The 16,188-nt window shown below is 40.5% G+C and overlaps 1 protein-coding gene across 16 annotated transcripts in view; it reads left to right on the top strand.

Moving 5' to 3' along the window:
• IWS1 (interacts with SUPT6H, CTD assembly factor 1) overlaps positions 1–8,891 on the top strand; it is a 57,829-nt gene extending 48,938 nt beyond the window's left edge. For 9 of the 16 annotated variants that reach the window (XR_011502732.1, XR_011502730.1, XM_014845528.3 and 6 more), the window contains exons 13-14: positions 2,105–2,216; positions 7,931–8,891. Coding sequence is in view for 13 of the 16 variants with exons in the window: in XM_014845528.3 (XP_014701014.1) it covers positions 2,105–2,216; positions 7,931–8,062 (244 nt within the window). In the remaining 3 variants the exon portion in view is untranslated. Of the gene's footprint in view, positions 1–2,104; positions 2,217–2,670; positions 2,829–7,676 lie in introns of all 16 variants that reach the window. The other 7 variants (XR_011502731.1, XM_070507376.1, XM_070507377.1 and 4 more) reach the window with 3 other exon arrangements.
• Positions 8,892–16,188: the final 7,297 nt, after the last annotated feature.

Raw genomic sequence — 16,188 nt, 5'->3', positions numbered from 1 at the left:
AACCAAAGGCAGTGATACAGTCAAACTGAGACTGTAGTGGGGAAGCAGAAGGTTGAGGAGACTTAGTAGAGGCAAACTTGCAAGGAGTTGGTGACGTAGTGGGCAAGGAGTTGGCTAGAGTTGAGGATGCCAACCAAAACTTTAACCTAAGTAACTGAGACGATGGTATTACCGTTCACTAAAATGGAGAGGAGGAATAGATTTGAGGACACAGGTGAGTTCTCTTTTGAGCATATTAAATGTGAGATGCCTGGTGAGATAGTCCTAAAAATATCATGGGTCTAGAACTTGGAATTTGAGACATAGATTTGGTAGTTACCTCCATAGAAAAGATTGTTGAATCAAGAAAGTACAGAGTAAGAAATAAACTTAACAGTTTTGCAAGGGGGTAGCCAGAGTAGCCAGGGAAGGCAAGTAAGCAGCTGTGGTCCTATGTGTTGGAGGAGAGCCTAGAGGAGAGTGAGTGGCTGAAGTAAGGCAGTGACCAAGGGTTTGGGTGGTGCACATGCTGCATAGGGGTTTGTACCATGAGTGTTGGCCATCAGGCAGCACCCAGACTGCAAGAGGAGAAGGGGAGATGAGCTAGAGGGGGCAAGTGTCATTTGTTTATGGATGGGTTTGATGATGAGACAGATGGTGGCTTCAGGGAGAAAATAAGAGTTACGGGAAATTTTCTTTGGCTAGCCAATTAATCTAGTCATGTACATGGAGTTACAGAAGCTTGATATTAAGAATGGAGTAAACCATGCAAAGAGTAGAAACAATTTAGAATTTTTTATCCTTCTCTTTTCCCTCTCCCCTCTCCCCAATCCTACACACGGACACACATATGCTCACTCTCCATTTACCACTATGGTGGATAGTTACCTAAAGGTTGAATGATTTGAATGCCCAGACATCTACAGTAGGCTTTACTTTTGGATAACGATAGTCTTACTTTAGCCTGGTAGTTCTCAATTTGTACATAAAAGTTACTGTATGTGACACCACCAAATGTTGACGAGGATGCAGAGAAACTAGATCACTCCTATATTGCTGTGGGTAAAATGGTATAGCTACTCTGGAAAACAGTTTGGCGGTTTCTTATAAAGTTAAACGTGCAGCCACCATACAGTCCAGCACTTGTACTCTTGGGCATTTATCCCAGAGAAATAAAACTTTATGTTTGTGCAGAAATCTATGTATGAATGTATAGCTTTTTAACAAAATATTGATAGATGGAACAACTTGCATGGGTCCTCAAGGGCATTGAGTTGAGTAGATAAAGCCAGTTTCTAAACGTTATGTAGTGTAGCATTCCATTTATATAGCATCCTTGAAATGCCAAAACTATAGAAATGAAGAACAGATTTGTGGTCACCAGTGGGTAGGGAGGTGGGCATGTTACAAAAGGGCAACAGGAGGGGTCCTTGTGGTGGGTACACAGACCTCCACGTGTGACAAAATTGCATAGAACTAAATACACACACACGTGAGTGCAAGTAAAACTGGGGAGATGGAAATAAAATTCAGTGGATTCTGTCAGCATCCATATCCTGGTTGAGGTATTGCACTACGGTTTTGCATGTTACCATTGGGAGAGACACTGGATCTCTGTATTATTTCTTACAATTGTACGTGAGTATATGCTTATCTCAAAAATGTTTAAAAAACAAGAAACAGACAAAACAATTACTGTATGAGTTGCATATGCAAAACCATGTAAACTATTTTATGGGCATATTCAGTTTTGGGGGGGCATTTTGACTACCTGATTTTTTACCTCACAAGTGAACTCATGAGCGACTCCACTAGACTAGAGAAATTGGGATTCAGAATCCTGATGGAAGAACCAGGCTTGGAAGGGAGAGGGGCAGATTGTACCTGAAACTGAGGAGAGGTGACAAGGAATCAGGAAAATGCTGGGGAGGCTGGCTTTGGGAGGGAAGTTGAGGAATGCCTACGGTAGCAGAAGTGACAATGAGGCCAGCTAAGACAGGCAGCAGGAGGAAGGATGGGGTGACCTTGAGAGGGCAGCGGAGGTTTGAAACAGGTCTGCAGCTGAATGGGATGGGCCCAGCTATGGTTGGCTCCGTAAATAGCATGCTCTTCTTCCTGTTCTCAGGGCTCTGAGACCTGGAGATCCTGGATTCTGTGCCCGTGCGAGGGTCCCCATGCCCTCAAACAAGGACTATGTTGTCAGGCCCAAGTGGAATGTGGAAATGGAGTCATCCAGGGTAAGCCAGAGGGGAACATCAAGGCAGATAAATGCAAATTACTGTTTTGTCTTTTACTTCATGTTTCATAACCTTTAGCAGCTTCTGAGATTTATCTGATTTAAAGAGCTGTTTTCTGGTCTCTTACGTAGCCAGGTCATTCATTGCTGATGAACTTTACCTCAGACTTAAAGCACCAGTATCAAGCCAGGAAGTTTCCTATTATTAATCCCTTTATTCCAACTGAGTCTTGCAGCTTCGAGTGTTGTGATACATTCATTTTTTAGAACCATGGGACACAGCAGTCACCTGCTCCTGCAGTCTACCCCTCCCTTTCTCTTCAACTGTTTGCAGTAATTCTGTTGTGAAATATTCAGGGTAGACACTTGCTCTGTCATCACTGTAAATATACTCTGTGATCTTCATTGCTTCTCAGTAATCTTTTTTTATTCTCCGTTCAAACTGCTCGTTCTAGCCTGGTATTCTTAAAAAGGGCCTAAGCCGATTGGAAAAGCATAAGAGGCGATTTGCAGAACAGAAACGACTCAGCAGAGTGCACCGTGCTGTCAAGTTCAGCATTGAAGGCAACAGGATGCCCCTGTAGGCCTGGCCCTGCCAGACTTTATCCAGGAGGTATCCCCAAGGAAGCGTGCTCTGTGCATGGGTTTGAATTGTCATCAGCTCAAGTACAAACACGTGTGTGCATGCTTTCTGAGCCACAAAAGGCCCAGGCCCCCTCCTAATATCTGAAATAGTGATCCTAATAGGCACTTAATGACACTCAAGTCCTTGTCAGTATTTATTTATTTATTTATTTTTTAAAGATTGGCACCTGGGCTAACAACTGTTGCCAATCTTTTTGTTGTTGTTGTTTCTGCTTTATTTCCCCAAACCCCACTGTGCACAGTTGTATATCTTAGTTGCAGGTCCTTCTAGTTGTTGGATATGGGATGCCGCCTCAATGTGGCCTGATGAGCAGTGCCATGTCCGCACCCAGGATCCGAACCCTGGACCGCCACAGCGGAGCACGTGAACTTAACCACTCAGCCACGGAGGCGGCCCCTCCTCTTCAGTATTTAGAAATTGATATGGTAGTCCCTTCCTTTATCATTACCCCAGAGATTAATAATTACTTCCTTGTTAAGAATTTTGGTCTTCCTGACTGGTAGCTGTTTTTATTAAAAAAGGATTTTATGGGCCGGCCCAGTGGCCAAGTGGTTAAAGTTCTACGCCCTCCACTTTGATGGCCCAGATTCGTGGGTTTGGCTCCTGGGCACAGACCTACTCCACTCAGCAGCCATGCTGTGGCGGTGTCCCACATACAAAATAGAGGAAGACTGGCACAGATGTTAGCTCAGGGCCAATCTTCCTCAAGCAAAAAAAAAAAAAGAGGAGAATTGGCAATGGATGTTAGCCTAGGCAAGTCTTCCTCAGCAAAATAAAAAAATACGGATTTTGTTAAGGCCCAGAATTATGCTGGTCTGCATTACAGGTGCATCAGCTGGTTAATAGCTACTTGGTGGAGGAGAAGTGGCCTCTTGCCTCTTGTCAGTGACTCACAACATGCATTAGAGGAGTCATAAAGCCTCGCACTGAATATTTAGGAGGTAGATTTGATTCGTACTAGTCAGTGCATGGTCAAAAATGAAAGAGACATTGGAACGTTCCTAAAGCTGCACTCAGGGCCTGCTCCACTCTGAGATTGATAGAGGTGCCTTTGTTGCAGTGCACTCTTGAGAGTCTGACTGTGTTGCCTGCCTTGTGTGACTTCTCCGTGACCCCTACTTTGGCTCCTGTTTCCATGGACTACACTCACCTTCCTGCCAGTTCACTTTGCTGTTAAGCTACTATCAGGACAAAGCACACTTTATTTACTGAGACTAAATAAAGAGTAGAAGAGCACTAGTTAGTGCCAGGAACTGCTTTATTTATGCTGCTTTCCCTTTGTTCTTTCTTTTATCCATGTCCACGTCCCCTGATAGCCCTTCTCCCCACAGCAACCCCTCTTTCTTTTTACTTTTGCTTTTTTTCCAGTGGCTCTTCCCTCTTTTTAGCTCTTTCTTCCGTAATATTTTTTCTTCCCCAGAACACTTACATTTGAGAATTGAGAATTACAATATGGTAAAAAAATGTAATAAAAAATCTTAGTGGCCAGTCTACTCTGGAACATACCTTGTGTCCTGAAGGGCATATGCCTATCTGCTCGCATTGCTCGTTCTGATCACACCCTCCCTGTAGGTGATGGCGAGGTGGGAACAAGTGGCCCAGGCTCCTGCTAGAGCAGAGGGGTGACCAGCATGAGGAGAGGGAAATTCAAGCAGAGTTCCTTTGCTTCATCCCTAACGCTCCCAAGATCATAATGTGCTGGTATTTATCTGGGCCTGAGTCTGACTTACAGAGCTCTGTCAAAAAAAAATAACGCATAGTTTGGGGGCTGGTGGTCGCATGTCACATTTCAGTGTACTGTCCTTAAACCACCTGATGCTGTTTCCCTGCTCAGGAAGAGTCCTGCTGTATTCACCTAGGGCTTCCAGATTCCAGAGACACGCATGAGTATTATTAGAAAACATTTTCCAAGAAGAAAATTGGAGTGAGTGGCTTTCAAATGAAACTCTTGGTTTTATTTATTTATTTATTTTATTTATTTTTTAAAGATTGGCACCTGAGCTAACAGCTGTTGCCAATCTTTTTTTTTTTCCTTTTTTTTCTGCTTTATCTCCCCAACCCCACCCTGAACACAGTTATATATCTTAGTTGCAGGTCCTTCTAGCTGTGGGATGTGGGATGCTGCCTCAACGTGGCCTGGTGAGCGGTGCCATGTCCGCGCCCAGGATCCCAACCCTGGGCCACCGCAGCGGAGCGCACAAACTTAAACACTCGGCCACGGAGCTGGCCCCCGAAACTCTTTGTTTTAAATGTCATTTTTATTTTTGAAATTACATAGTATAAAACACTACAGAATAACCCCATTCCTAGAGTTCTGCTCTTCCTCTAAGTCGCCACTTTTAACAGTTTGATGTGCTAAGTGTATTTCCGGTAGTGCCTCAAACTTAGTTTTTTATGGTTATAATTGTAGAAAAATTTGAGCTTATAAAGAGGAAAATTACAATTCAAAAGCAATTGATATTTTTGCCTTTTTCTGTTGATACTTTAATATAATTAAAATTATACTGTATATAATTTTGATCACTTCCCCTTGTTAAACCACCTTATATGTTTATCATTTATAATGGCTGCATAATGGTCCATCGTGTGAATATGTGATTTACTAATTACTCTGGCTTCTGATTTTTCATTCCTAAATAATGCAGTAACCCACACTACACTGTATGTGTATATGGTAATTTAGTCCATAGAATGCTTTTAAAATAACATTAAAACGACAAAAGCAATGCATGTTTTTATATAAACTTTTAAATACGGAAAGCACAAACAAATTAATGTCACTTGTAATCCCACCAAACCTTAATATTAACATTTTGGGTTATTTCTTTTTGGTCCTTTTCATACATCTACAAAAGCACTGTTACTGGTTTTTGGGGTTGTTTTTTTTTTTTAAAGATTTTGTTTTTTCCTTTTTCTCCCCACAGCCCCCCGGTACATAGTTGTGTATTCTTCGTTGTGGGTTCTTCTAGTTGTGGCATGTGGGATGCTGCCTCAGCGTGGTCTGATGAGCAGTGCCATGTCCGCGCCCAGGATTCGAACTAACGAAACACTGGGCCGCCTGCAGCAGAGCGCGCGAATTTAACCACTCGGCCACGGGGCCAGCCCTTTTTTAAAACTTTTAAGCAAAATTATGATCATAATATTTTATACCTGGTTGGGTTTGTGTTTTACCTAACATGGTAAAAATTCAGTTGAGTAAACATCCTTCAGTGACTTAATGTATCATAATACAGGTCCACCATAATTTTTTTAAGCAAACCCACCTTGCTAATCTTTTAAGCTGCTTTTGGGTTTTCACTGATAAGCAATGCGGCATACACTTTTACTATCCTAAGGAAGTGGTACAGCATTGATGAATCAGGAGAGAGGTCATTGAATTTGGCATGTTGGGTACTGTGTTCCGTGTGTTTTCAGCCTGGCATCTGCTGGCCACAAGTCTTAGGAGCTGTACCTAGGAGGGGGTCCGCACAGCCAGGGTGTGTCTCAGGTGCTGAGGCTGGAGGGCCAGCCTGTTACAGAAGGTCCTGGGAGTGGGCAAGGAGAAATCCAAGCTGGTATGGAGAGCTGCTGGGAGTTGGCTAATTGACAGAGATCTTAGCAGCTAAGGCTTCCTATATGGACTGTCTACAAGTGCTAAAAGTCACAGCACCTTGTCTGAAAGGAGGCCAGATATTTGCTGCTGTCCAGGAAATCTGGGGTATTTGATAATTGTGTAGCTCTTTCTCCTCTGATAAAGAATTTTTATTCTAATTCAGAGTACTAGTGCCAAGTATAAAATTGATACAAAATAATATTTGGAATTGCGGTGTTCTTAGAAAATCTAGGATGATCAACATGGCTCTTGTTCAGGAATGACTTAGACTTCCGTGCCTCATGTCTGAGGTGGCTGCTGAGTCCAGAGGTGGGATAAGACTTAGGAGGCTCCCCGACTCAAAAGAATTTCACCAGTCTGGCACTGACCCTGGCTGTCTCCTAGGCCCTACCTTATTTTAGCATTCTTTGACTTGAGCGTCACAGGTGATTCAGTAGTAACATCTGGGGAGAAGAATTAGAAAAACCCACCTCTCTTTAACCAGTCAGGATTCTTAAAGATCAGAGTTGGTAGCAACACTGTAGTCAGCAAGAGTTCCCCGTGATCTTTGATGTAAATGGCAGTCCTTTTCAGCATTTCTGAAAGGTGTCGATTTCTAGGAGACCACGTCTTTTCAAGACAGACACTCTTTTCAAAATATAGAAGAAATAACCTAATAACCAAACGTTTAAACAGAAAGGGCAAGCAGGAAGAGATGCGAAAAGTAGTAAGCCTCTTGGAGCAAGAGATTTAATTTAGTTTTCTTTTCATGTCAAGTATACTTATTTAACATAAATCTAATTGGTTGCAGAGTAGTAGTAACAATAGTAATAGCTGATAGTTATTTTGAGCACTGACTGTGTGCTAGCCTCTGTGCTTGTATTTGACATTAGCATCTCATTTCCTTCTCACAGCAGTCTCAAAGCCAGGGGCGTGCTTTGCCCAGGGTCACGGAATCTGCTGAGGCAGAGCAGGTGTTCACCCCAAACCTCAAACCAGAGCTCCCGCGCCAAACGGGTTTGCTTTACTGATCCTCTGACCGCATCCATTATGCTGAAGGCTTTTCTCAGATGACTTTTCCTTGCCTGAGAAGGTCTTTATTCTTTATGCCAACACTGTTTACAGGTGTATGTGTCAAGCGGTCAGTTCCGCATTTGGCCTTTGGAAGGGAGCACATACAGTCAAAATGTAATCTGATGCAACTGGGGGAATCATAGTTTTAATTTTTCCCCCTTTCTCTCTAGGAGATTTCTGTGGACTGAGGGAAAATTTGAAAATAAGGCAGAGACAACAAAATTCTTCACTGAGGGAGTTTAGTGTGTTTTTCCACCCTGCTGAGTACATTTGCTCTGTCGTTCCTGGAGTCGTCACAGCATATTCTGGTTGTTCCTCAGCTAGGAGCTCTTCTGACTGCTAACTTTCAGATAAAAGAAGGTGAAAACAGAGCTTGATTTATGTATGTCGATAATTTGCTCTTTCATTTTTACCCCACTCTTAGTTTCAGGGGACCTCCAAAAAGGGTATCAGTCGACTGGATAAACAGATGAGAAAGTTCACAGATATCAGGAAAAAAAGCAGATCTGCACATGCAGTGAAAATCAGCATCGAGGGCAATAAGATGCCATTGTGACCTTGCCTGGGATGTGTCCTCACCTCTAAGAAATGCACAGTGGACTCTTTGGAGAAAGAAGATATTTTAAAAAAATTTTTTAGTGTATCTGTAAATGGTTCAGCTTGTATCAAATGTTGTCATAGGACTCTCACTTCTCTCAGTTGTATTTAAACCATTTGTTGTGAACTTTGTACAGAGGAATACTAGTCATACTTCTATAAACTTTATACAATAAAATTCCCTTCTGGTTTGGGGGGCTGTCTCTTCATTGTCTTAGAGGATGCATTATCAGTGGGGATGAAAATTGGTTCTTGATGAGTGAAAAAGATCTTAGATTACAGTGATTTGTGTCCTTTCAAAAGTTGAGTTTACCTGATTGTGGTATGATAAGAAATTTGTGTGGTCTCTATCCTGTGTTCCTGACAGAGAGCTGCTAAAACCTAGGGCTTTTCTGAGCGATAGGAATGTTTTTTGTGATGCTAATGAGGTGACTCCTAGCAAGCTCCTAGATAGCTTTAGGAGGGAGCTGGTCACCAGAATGACCTACCACACAATTAGAGACTTTGGGCAGGCCTGACCTCTGCAGGGTGAGGGGTGCTGGAGATTAAGTTCAGTCACGTGCCCAGTGGTGTAATCTGTCATGCCTCAACAGTCAAGCCCTAGTGAGAAACTCCGGACACTGAAGCTCAGCGGGGCTTCCTGACTGGTGGACACGCTGAGGTGCCTTGATTCCACATGGAGAGGGTTCCAAGCTCTGCCTTTCCCTCCAGACCTCACCCTGTGTGTCTCTTCATTTGGCTGGTCCCCCTAATTTGAATCCTTTATAATAAAACTAATTGTAAATATAGCGCTTTCTTGAGTTCTGTGAGTCATTTTAGTGAATTCTTGAACCTGAGGGGATCCTGGGAGCCTCCATATTTGTAACCAGTCAGTCAGAAATGGGGACGGACTCCACTTGCAGCTGGCATCCGAAATAGGGGCAGTCTTCTGGAGGACTGAGCCCTTAAACTGGCGAAGTCTGATGCTGGCTCCAGGCTGTTAGCGTGGAAGTGAATTGCAGTATCCAAGTTGGGGTGGAAGTGAAATACTGATGAAATCTTATTTCTTAGTATCTCTCTTGTTGGGGGAATTTTAATTATTTTATTTTAATTAATTTAAATTTTCTCCTAGAAAGAGAAATGAAAAAAAACTGAGAAATGCTGTGGTGGAGGATATGTGAATATAATTGAAAATCACTCTGCCAGTTGCTGATAGCAGTTGGGCAATTGGGATATAATTATAGCTTACGGCTATATTCTATTTTTGTGATATTTTAAAATTATTTTAATAGTCTCTGCAGATTTAATTATGGGAAATCTCTGATTAGTCAATATGACTAAATCCAAGAATTAGTAATCCATTTTAGTTATATAAATCCTACTCTGATACAAATTGGGATAGGGTATCTGGCAACTTTGATTTTCAAAAATATGTGAGAATCTCACCATGAAAGCCTTCGAACAGCCAAACTAGCATGAAGTTTATGCACTTTACTCAAAAGAATGTCTCAGGATCTCTACACTGACTTTCAACAAACTTAAAAGCACAAATTGGAAAGTGAGTTGTAAAAAGCAGGCACATAAAGACATGATCAGATAATAGCGAGTCATGCAGGTCAAAAACCCACGTTCTGCAGTGTCATTTTGCTTTATATAAATACCCCCATAAACACTTGTGAGAACAGAAAAAAACCCAGCCATCTGCTGGAGCAGATGTTGATGACCCTGATCATTAAATATTCTAAACAAGAAAGATAAAGTAGTGCTTTTTAAGAAAAATTGTCAAGTTATTAATACAGTATTTTGGCGTTTAATGGGGTAGGTACCAATTATTGGAAAATTTCACCTATATAGGGTAAAACTCATGGTGCTAGAAAGTAAAGTGATAATCATACCTAAGAAATTCAAGATGATAAAAGATTCTCTTATACTATGTTTAAGAAAAAGTTACTGGTTTCTGTTTAAATGATCTTTGGTGCATGGTTTAAGAGTCTCAAACCTGGCCAACCAGAAGAACTTTCCCCCCTGATTTTGGAAACATTTCTAATTTACAGTGATGTTGCAAGAATGGTAAAATAAACGCCCATACACCCTTTGCCTGTATTTACCAAGTGTTAACATTTTGTCACATGTACTTTATCACATATGAATAACTTGCTGACACTTTCCTCGTCATCTCCAGATAAGCATATTTCTCCCCAGAACAAAGACCTTTAGTTTGTCCCAGTATTGGTGGTGGTAGTTTTGACCACTTGGATGGAGTGATGCAGAATCACTTTTTTTTTTCAGTTAAAAAGGTTTTTTTGTTGATTAATTTTATTTTAAATTAATTGTAAATATGTAAAATATGCATAAAATCTGCCATCTTAAAGGACCCTTTTTAAGTGTACAGTTAGTGGCAATAAAAGTACATTCATTTTGTTGTGCAACCATCACTATTTTCCGTCTGCAGAAATCTTGTCAACTTGCAAAACTGAAACTACCCGCTGAGCGGTGGCTCCCATTTCCCCTCCTGCCAGCCCTGTTAGCCACCGTTCTACTCGCTCTCTAATTTTGATTTTGACTTCTCCAAGTACCTCATTTAAGTGGAACCATGCGTGCGTTATCCTTTTTTTGACTGGTTTATTCACCTTGCGTAATGTCCTCAAGGTTCATTCATGTTGTAGCATGTGTCAGAATTTCTTTCCATTTTAAGGCTGAATGATACATATTCTGTTGTGTGTTTTTGCTTTGTTTATCCATTCATCTGTTGATGGACACTTGGCTGGCTTCTACCTTTTGGCTATTGTGAATACTGCCATGAACATGGGTGTACACATGTTTCTTTGGGACCCTGCTTTCAGTTCTTTGAAGTATGTTGCCTGAAGTGAAATTGCTGGGTCATACAGTAATTCTGTTTTTAATTTTTGGGGGAAGTGCCATGCTATTTTCCTTAATGGCTGTACCATTTTACATTCCCGCCAACAGTGCAAAAAGGTTTCAATTTGTCCAAATCCTCACCAACACTTTCCTGTTTGATTAGTGGTATTGAGCACCTTTTCATGTTCTTATTGGTGCTTTGGATGTCTTCTTTGGAGGAATGTCTCTTCAAATCCTTTGCCCATTTTTTTTTTTTTTTTTTTTTTGGAGGAAGATTAGCCCTCAGAGCTAACTACTGCCAGTCCTCCTCTTTTTGCTGAGGAAGCCTGGCTCTGAGCTAACATCCGTGCCCATCTTCCTCTAGTTTATACGTGGGACGCCTACCACAGCATGGCTGCCAAGCAGTGCCTTGTCCGCACCCGGGATCCAAACCAGCGAACCCCGGGCCGCCGAGAAGCGGAACGTGCGAACTTAACCGCTGCACCACCGGGCCGGCCCCTCCTTTGCCCATTTTTAAACTAAGTTCTGAGTGGTTGAGTTGTCAGAGTTCTTTGTATGTTCTGGATAATAGCTCCTTATCAGATGCATGACTTGCAAATATTTTTTCCGTTCCATTGATTGGCTTTTCTCTCTGGTTATTGTGCCCTCTGATGCACAGTTCATTTTAGTTTTGATGTAGTCCAGTTTATCTGTTTCTTCTTTGATTGCCTATGCTTTTGCTGTTGTAGTGAAGAAATCATTGTCAAATGCAATGTCGTGAAGCTTTCCCCATATGTTTTCTTCTAAAAGTTTTATAGTTTTAACTCTTACATTTAGATCTTTGATCCATTTTGAATTAACTTGTATTTGGTGTAATATAAGCATAAAACTCATTTTTTTTTTTGTATGTGGATATCCAGTTTTCCCAGCACCATCTGTTGAAAAGACTGTCCTTTCTCCATTGAATAGTCTTGGCACCCTTGTCAAAAATCGTTTGACCATGTATGCAAAGGTTTATCTCTGAACTGTATTTCGTCAGTCTTATATATATCTGTCTTTGTGCCAGTGTGACACTGTTTTGAACTACTGTGACTTTGTAGTAAATTTTGAAATCAGAAAGTCTGAGTTCTCCAGCTTTTTTTTTTTTTCAAGACTGTTTTGGCTATTTGGGATCCCTTATGGTTTTATATGAATTTTAGGATGGATTATTCTATATCTGCAGATAACACCGTTGGTGTTTTTATAGGGTTGCATTGGTTCTATGGGGCATTTTGGGGAGTGTCGATATCTTAATATTAAGTCTTCCAATCTGTGAACACAGGATGTCTTTCCATGTGTTGTTTAATTTCTTTCAGCAACATTTTGTATTTTCAGGGCAAAAGTCTTGCCTCCTTGGTTAAGTTTGTTTCTGAGCATTTTGTTCTTTTCGATGCTGTTGTAAATGAATTGTTTTCTTAATTCCCTTTTAGGGTGTGTTCATTGTTCATGTGCAGAAATGTAGCAGATTGTTGCATATTGATTTTATATCATTCAACTTTGCTGAATTTGTTTATTCTAACAATTTTTCCTGGAATCTTTTGGCATTTCTACGTGTAAGATCATATCTAAAAACAGATTATTTTGCTTCTTCCTTTCCAGTTTGGATGATCTTTATTTCTTTTCTTGCCTAATTGCTGTGGCTAAGATTTCCAGAACTGTATTGATTGGAAGTCTCAAAAGTGGGCATCCTTATCTGGTTTCTGATCTTAGAGGAAAAGCTTTGTCTTTCACCACTGGGTATGATGTTAGCTGTGGGCTTGTCATATATGGCCTTTATTATGCTGATACAATTTCCTTCTATTCATAGTTTGTTGTGTTTTTATCGTGAAAGAGTATTGAATTTTGTCAAATGCTTTTTCTGCATCAATTGAGATGGTCATGGGTTTTTGTCCTTCATTCTTTAATGTGGTATAGCCCACTGATTGCGTTTTGTGTGTCAAACCATCCAAATCCCTCTTGGTCATGGTGTATAATCCTTTTAGTGTGCTGTTGAATTTTGTTGGCTACTGTTTTGTTTCGGATTTTTAAAAAACATTTCCTAGAATAAAGCCATGATTTTGTTGTTGTCGTTAATCGCAGTGATTAAAACTGTTTATCCCTACTCTTTATTAGTGTTACTTGAATATTGTCTCGTCCCTACTGTCAACATTGAACACCTGTGATAAATGAATGCACATTCTTGTTTATGTTATATGTTACCGTCATAGGATTCCTAGACTGGCACAGACCTTACTGCTCACAGATATTTCTTACTTAACAAACAGCCTAAAAGTCACTCTGATAGCAACTTGTATCTTAACTTTAATTATGCAAAATTGTTTTTCTAGCTTTTGTGGCAGTGTGGTCTAATTCAACTTCATAATTTGATATAATGCACAAAGTTATTGTATGTAGCCAGTGAATTATTATAACATGACTCTTTCCTTCCTCTACTGGTAGGAATAAAAGGTTAATAATTAACCAAATATCTCTAATGAAAAAAGTTCAGAATTTTAAAGGCTATCTCTAATTACTCTGTTCTGAAATTTAATTCATACTAGTTCTTTATTTTTGAAAATGTGGTAATGTATACAGCTTATCCACATACAAAGTTGATCAACTAAAGCAACAGTTAAGGGATGGATAATTGTTTAGTATCTATATAAATTTGTTTTTCTTAATAAGAGCTTTTTTCTTAGTCATAATACTTTTTTTTGATGAGGAAGACTGGCCCCGAGCTAACGTCTTTTGCCAATCTTCCTCTTTTTTCTTGAGGAAGATTGTTACTGAGCTAACATCTGTGCTAATCTTGCTCTATTTTGTATGTTGGATGCTGCCACAGCGTGGCTTGATGAGCAGTGTGTAGGTCCACAACAGTCTCTGAACCCATGATCCCCAGGCCACCGAAGCAAGGCATGGGAACTTAACCACTACACCACTGGGCCAGTCGCATCATAATGCTGCTTTTCTTTTTGAGGAAGATTAGCCCTGAGCTAACTGCTGCCAATCCTTCTCTTTTTTCTGAGGAAGACTGGCCCTGAGCTAACATCCATGCCCATCTTCCTCAACTTTATATGTGGGACTCCTGCCACACTGTGGCTTGACAAGCAGCGCATAGGTGTGCGTCCAGGATCTCCACTGGCAAACCCCAAGCTGCCAAAGGGGAGCATGTGAACTTAACCACTATGCTACTGGGCCAGTCCCCCATCATAATACATTTTAATTTCACAAGCTTTCAGAGTTACATGTGAGTCTACTATAACATGAGAAATAGATTTTATTTTTTAATAAATTTTATTTTCTTAGAATTTGAAAATAAAATCATAGCCATGCCATTAGACCTTCAGCTTATGCAGTCAATTTAATTTAATAAACAGTTATGTTTAGGTCATGATACTTAATGGTGTAGGGAATCTCAAGGTGTAGAAAGTATGATCCTAATTCCAAGGAGTTTATAATCTTGGAAATAATTAGAAATGCCATGGGGCCGGCCCCTGGCCGAGTGGTTAAGTTCATGCGCTGCTCTTCGGCGGCCCAGGGTTTCGCCGGTTCGGATCCTGGGCATGGACAAGGCACCGGTGGCTCAATCAAGCCATGCTGAGCGGGCGTTGCACCTAGCACAACCAGGGGCACTGACAACTAGAGTATACAGCTATATACTGGGGGGCTTTGGGGAGAAAAGAAGAAGGAAAAAGAAGATTGGCAACAGATGTTAGCTCAGGTGCCAATCTTTAATAAAAAAAAAAAAAGGAAATGCCTCACTCTAATGCTAATGGTAATAAGCATCTGTTAGAGATCGTTACTTTGAACAACCTCACAATCACCTGGCACATAATCATCTATGTCGTGGCCAATATTCAGAAAGTCCTTCTGAAAAGAGTCTCCACTGAGTTACATGTGAATAGTATAGGCTTACCGATTTTATTTATTTATTCTAGACACGGACACAAGGAACTCTCTTTCCCCTCTGTTGAGAGTGGTTTCACCTATCCTGTTCAATGTCCCCATTTAATGTCCCTTGCAACAATTCTTTTAAAGATGTGGATCTTTTAAAGAATTGACATACTTTCTTACACTGAATAGTGACAATTTTGAAAGCCAATATGTTTAAGTTTCTTTTTTCTGGGGGGGCAGTGAGTTATTAAAATTAAAGTGATTTTTTAAATAACTTTTTAATTACTTTAACCTAAAGCAGTGTTTTTTTGGTGGTGTTTTTTATTGAGGTATAATTGACAAACATCATTAGTTTCAGGTGTATAATAATCATTTGATATTTGTATGTATTGCAAAATGATCGCCACAGTAAGTCTAGTTAACATCTGTTATGATACATAGTTACAGAATTTTTTTCTTGTGATGAGAACTTTTAAGATCTACTCTCTCTTTCAGATATGCAGTACAGTGCTATTAACTATAGTCACCATGGTGTGCATTACATCCTCATGACTGACTTATCCTGTAACTGGAAGTTAGTAGCTTTTGACCCGCTTCACTCATGTCACCCACCCCTCTCCCCCTGCTTGTGAGGGTTTTTGAATGAGTCCTCAGCAGGGACATTGGTCTGTAGTTTTCTTGTACTGTCTGTCTGGTTTTGGCATCAAGGTAGTGCTGGCCGCAGAGCTGAGAGTTGGGAAGTGTTCCCTCCTCTTCAGTATTTTGGAATCGTTTGAATAGGATTGGTGTTAATTCTTTGCATGTTTGGTACAATTCACCAGTGAAGCCATCTGTTCCTGGGCTTTGCTTTGTTGGGATTACTGACTTATTCATTACTGATTCAGTCTCTTTACTGGTTGTAGGTCTATTCATGTTTCTATTTCTTCATGATTCTGTGTTGATAGATTGTGTTTCTAGGAAATTTTCCATTTTCTCTAGGTTATCCAATTTATTGGCATACAGTTCATAGTACTCTCTTATAACCCTTTTTGTTTCTGTAAAATTGGTAATATTCTCTCTTCTTTCATGTCTGATATTAGCTATTGGAGTCTTTAGTCAGTCTAGCTAAAGTTCAATTTTGTTGATCTTCTTGATGAACCAACTCTTTCTTTCATTGTTTTCTCTTCTCTCTCTCGCTCTCTCTCTCTTTTTTTTTTTTTTTGGTGAGGAAGATTGGCAGTGAGCTAACATCTGTAGCGATCTTCCTCTATTTTGCATATGGGACACCACCACAACATGGCATGATGAGTGGCATGTAGGTCCATGCCCGGGATCCAAACCTGCAAACTCCAGGCCGCCAATGTGGAGCATACAAAC

Source organism: Equus asinus, chromosome 4, assembly GCF_041296235.1.
Source record: "Equus asinus isolate D_3611 breed Donkey chromosome 4, EquAss-T2T_v2, whole genome shotgun sequence".
Classification (NCBI taxonomy): domain Eukaryota; kingdom Metazoa; phylum Chordata; class Mammalia; order Perissodactyla; family Equidae; genus Equus; species Equus asinus.
This window is presented reverse-complemented; position numbering and strand designations above follow the sequence as displayed.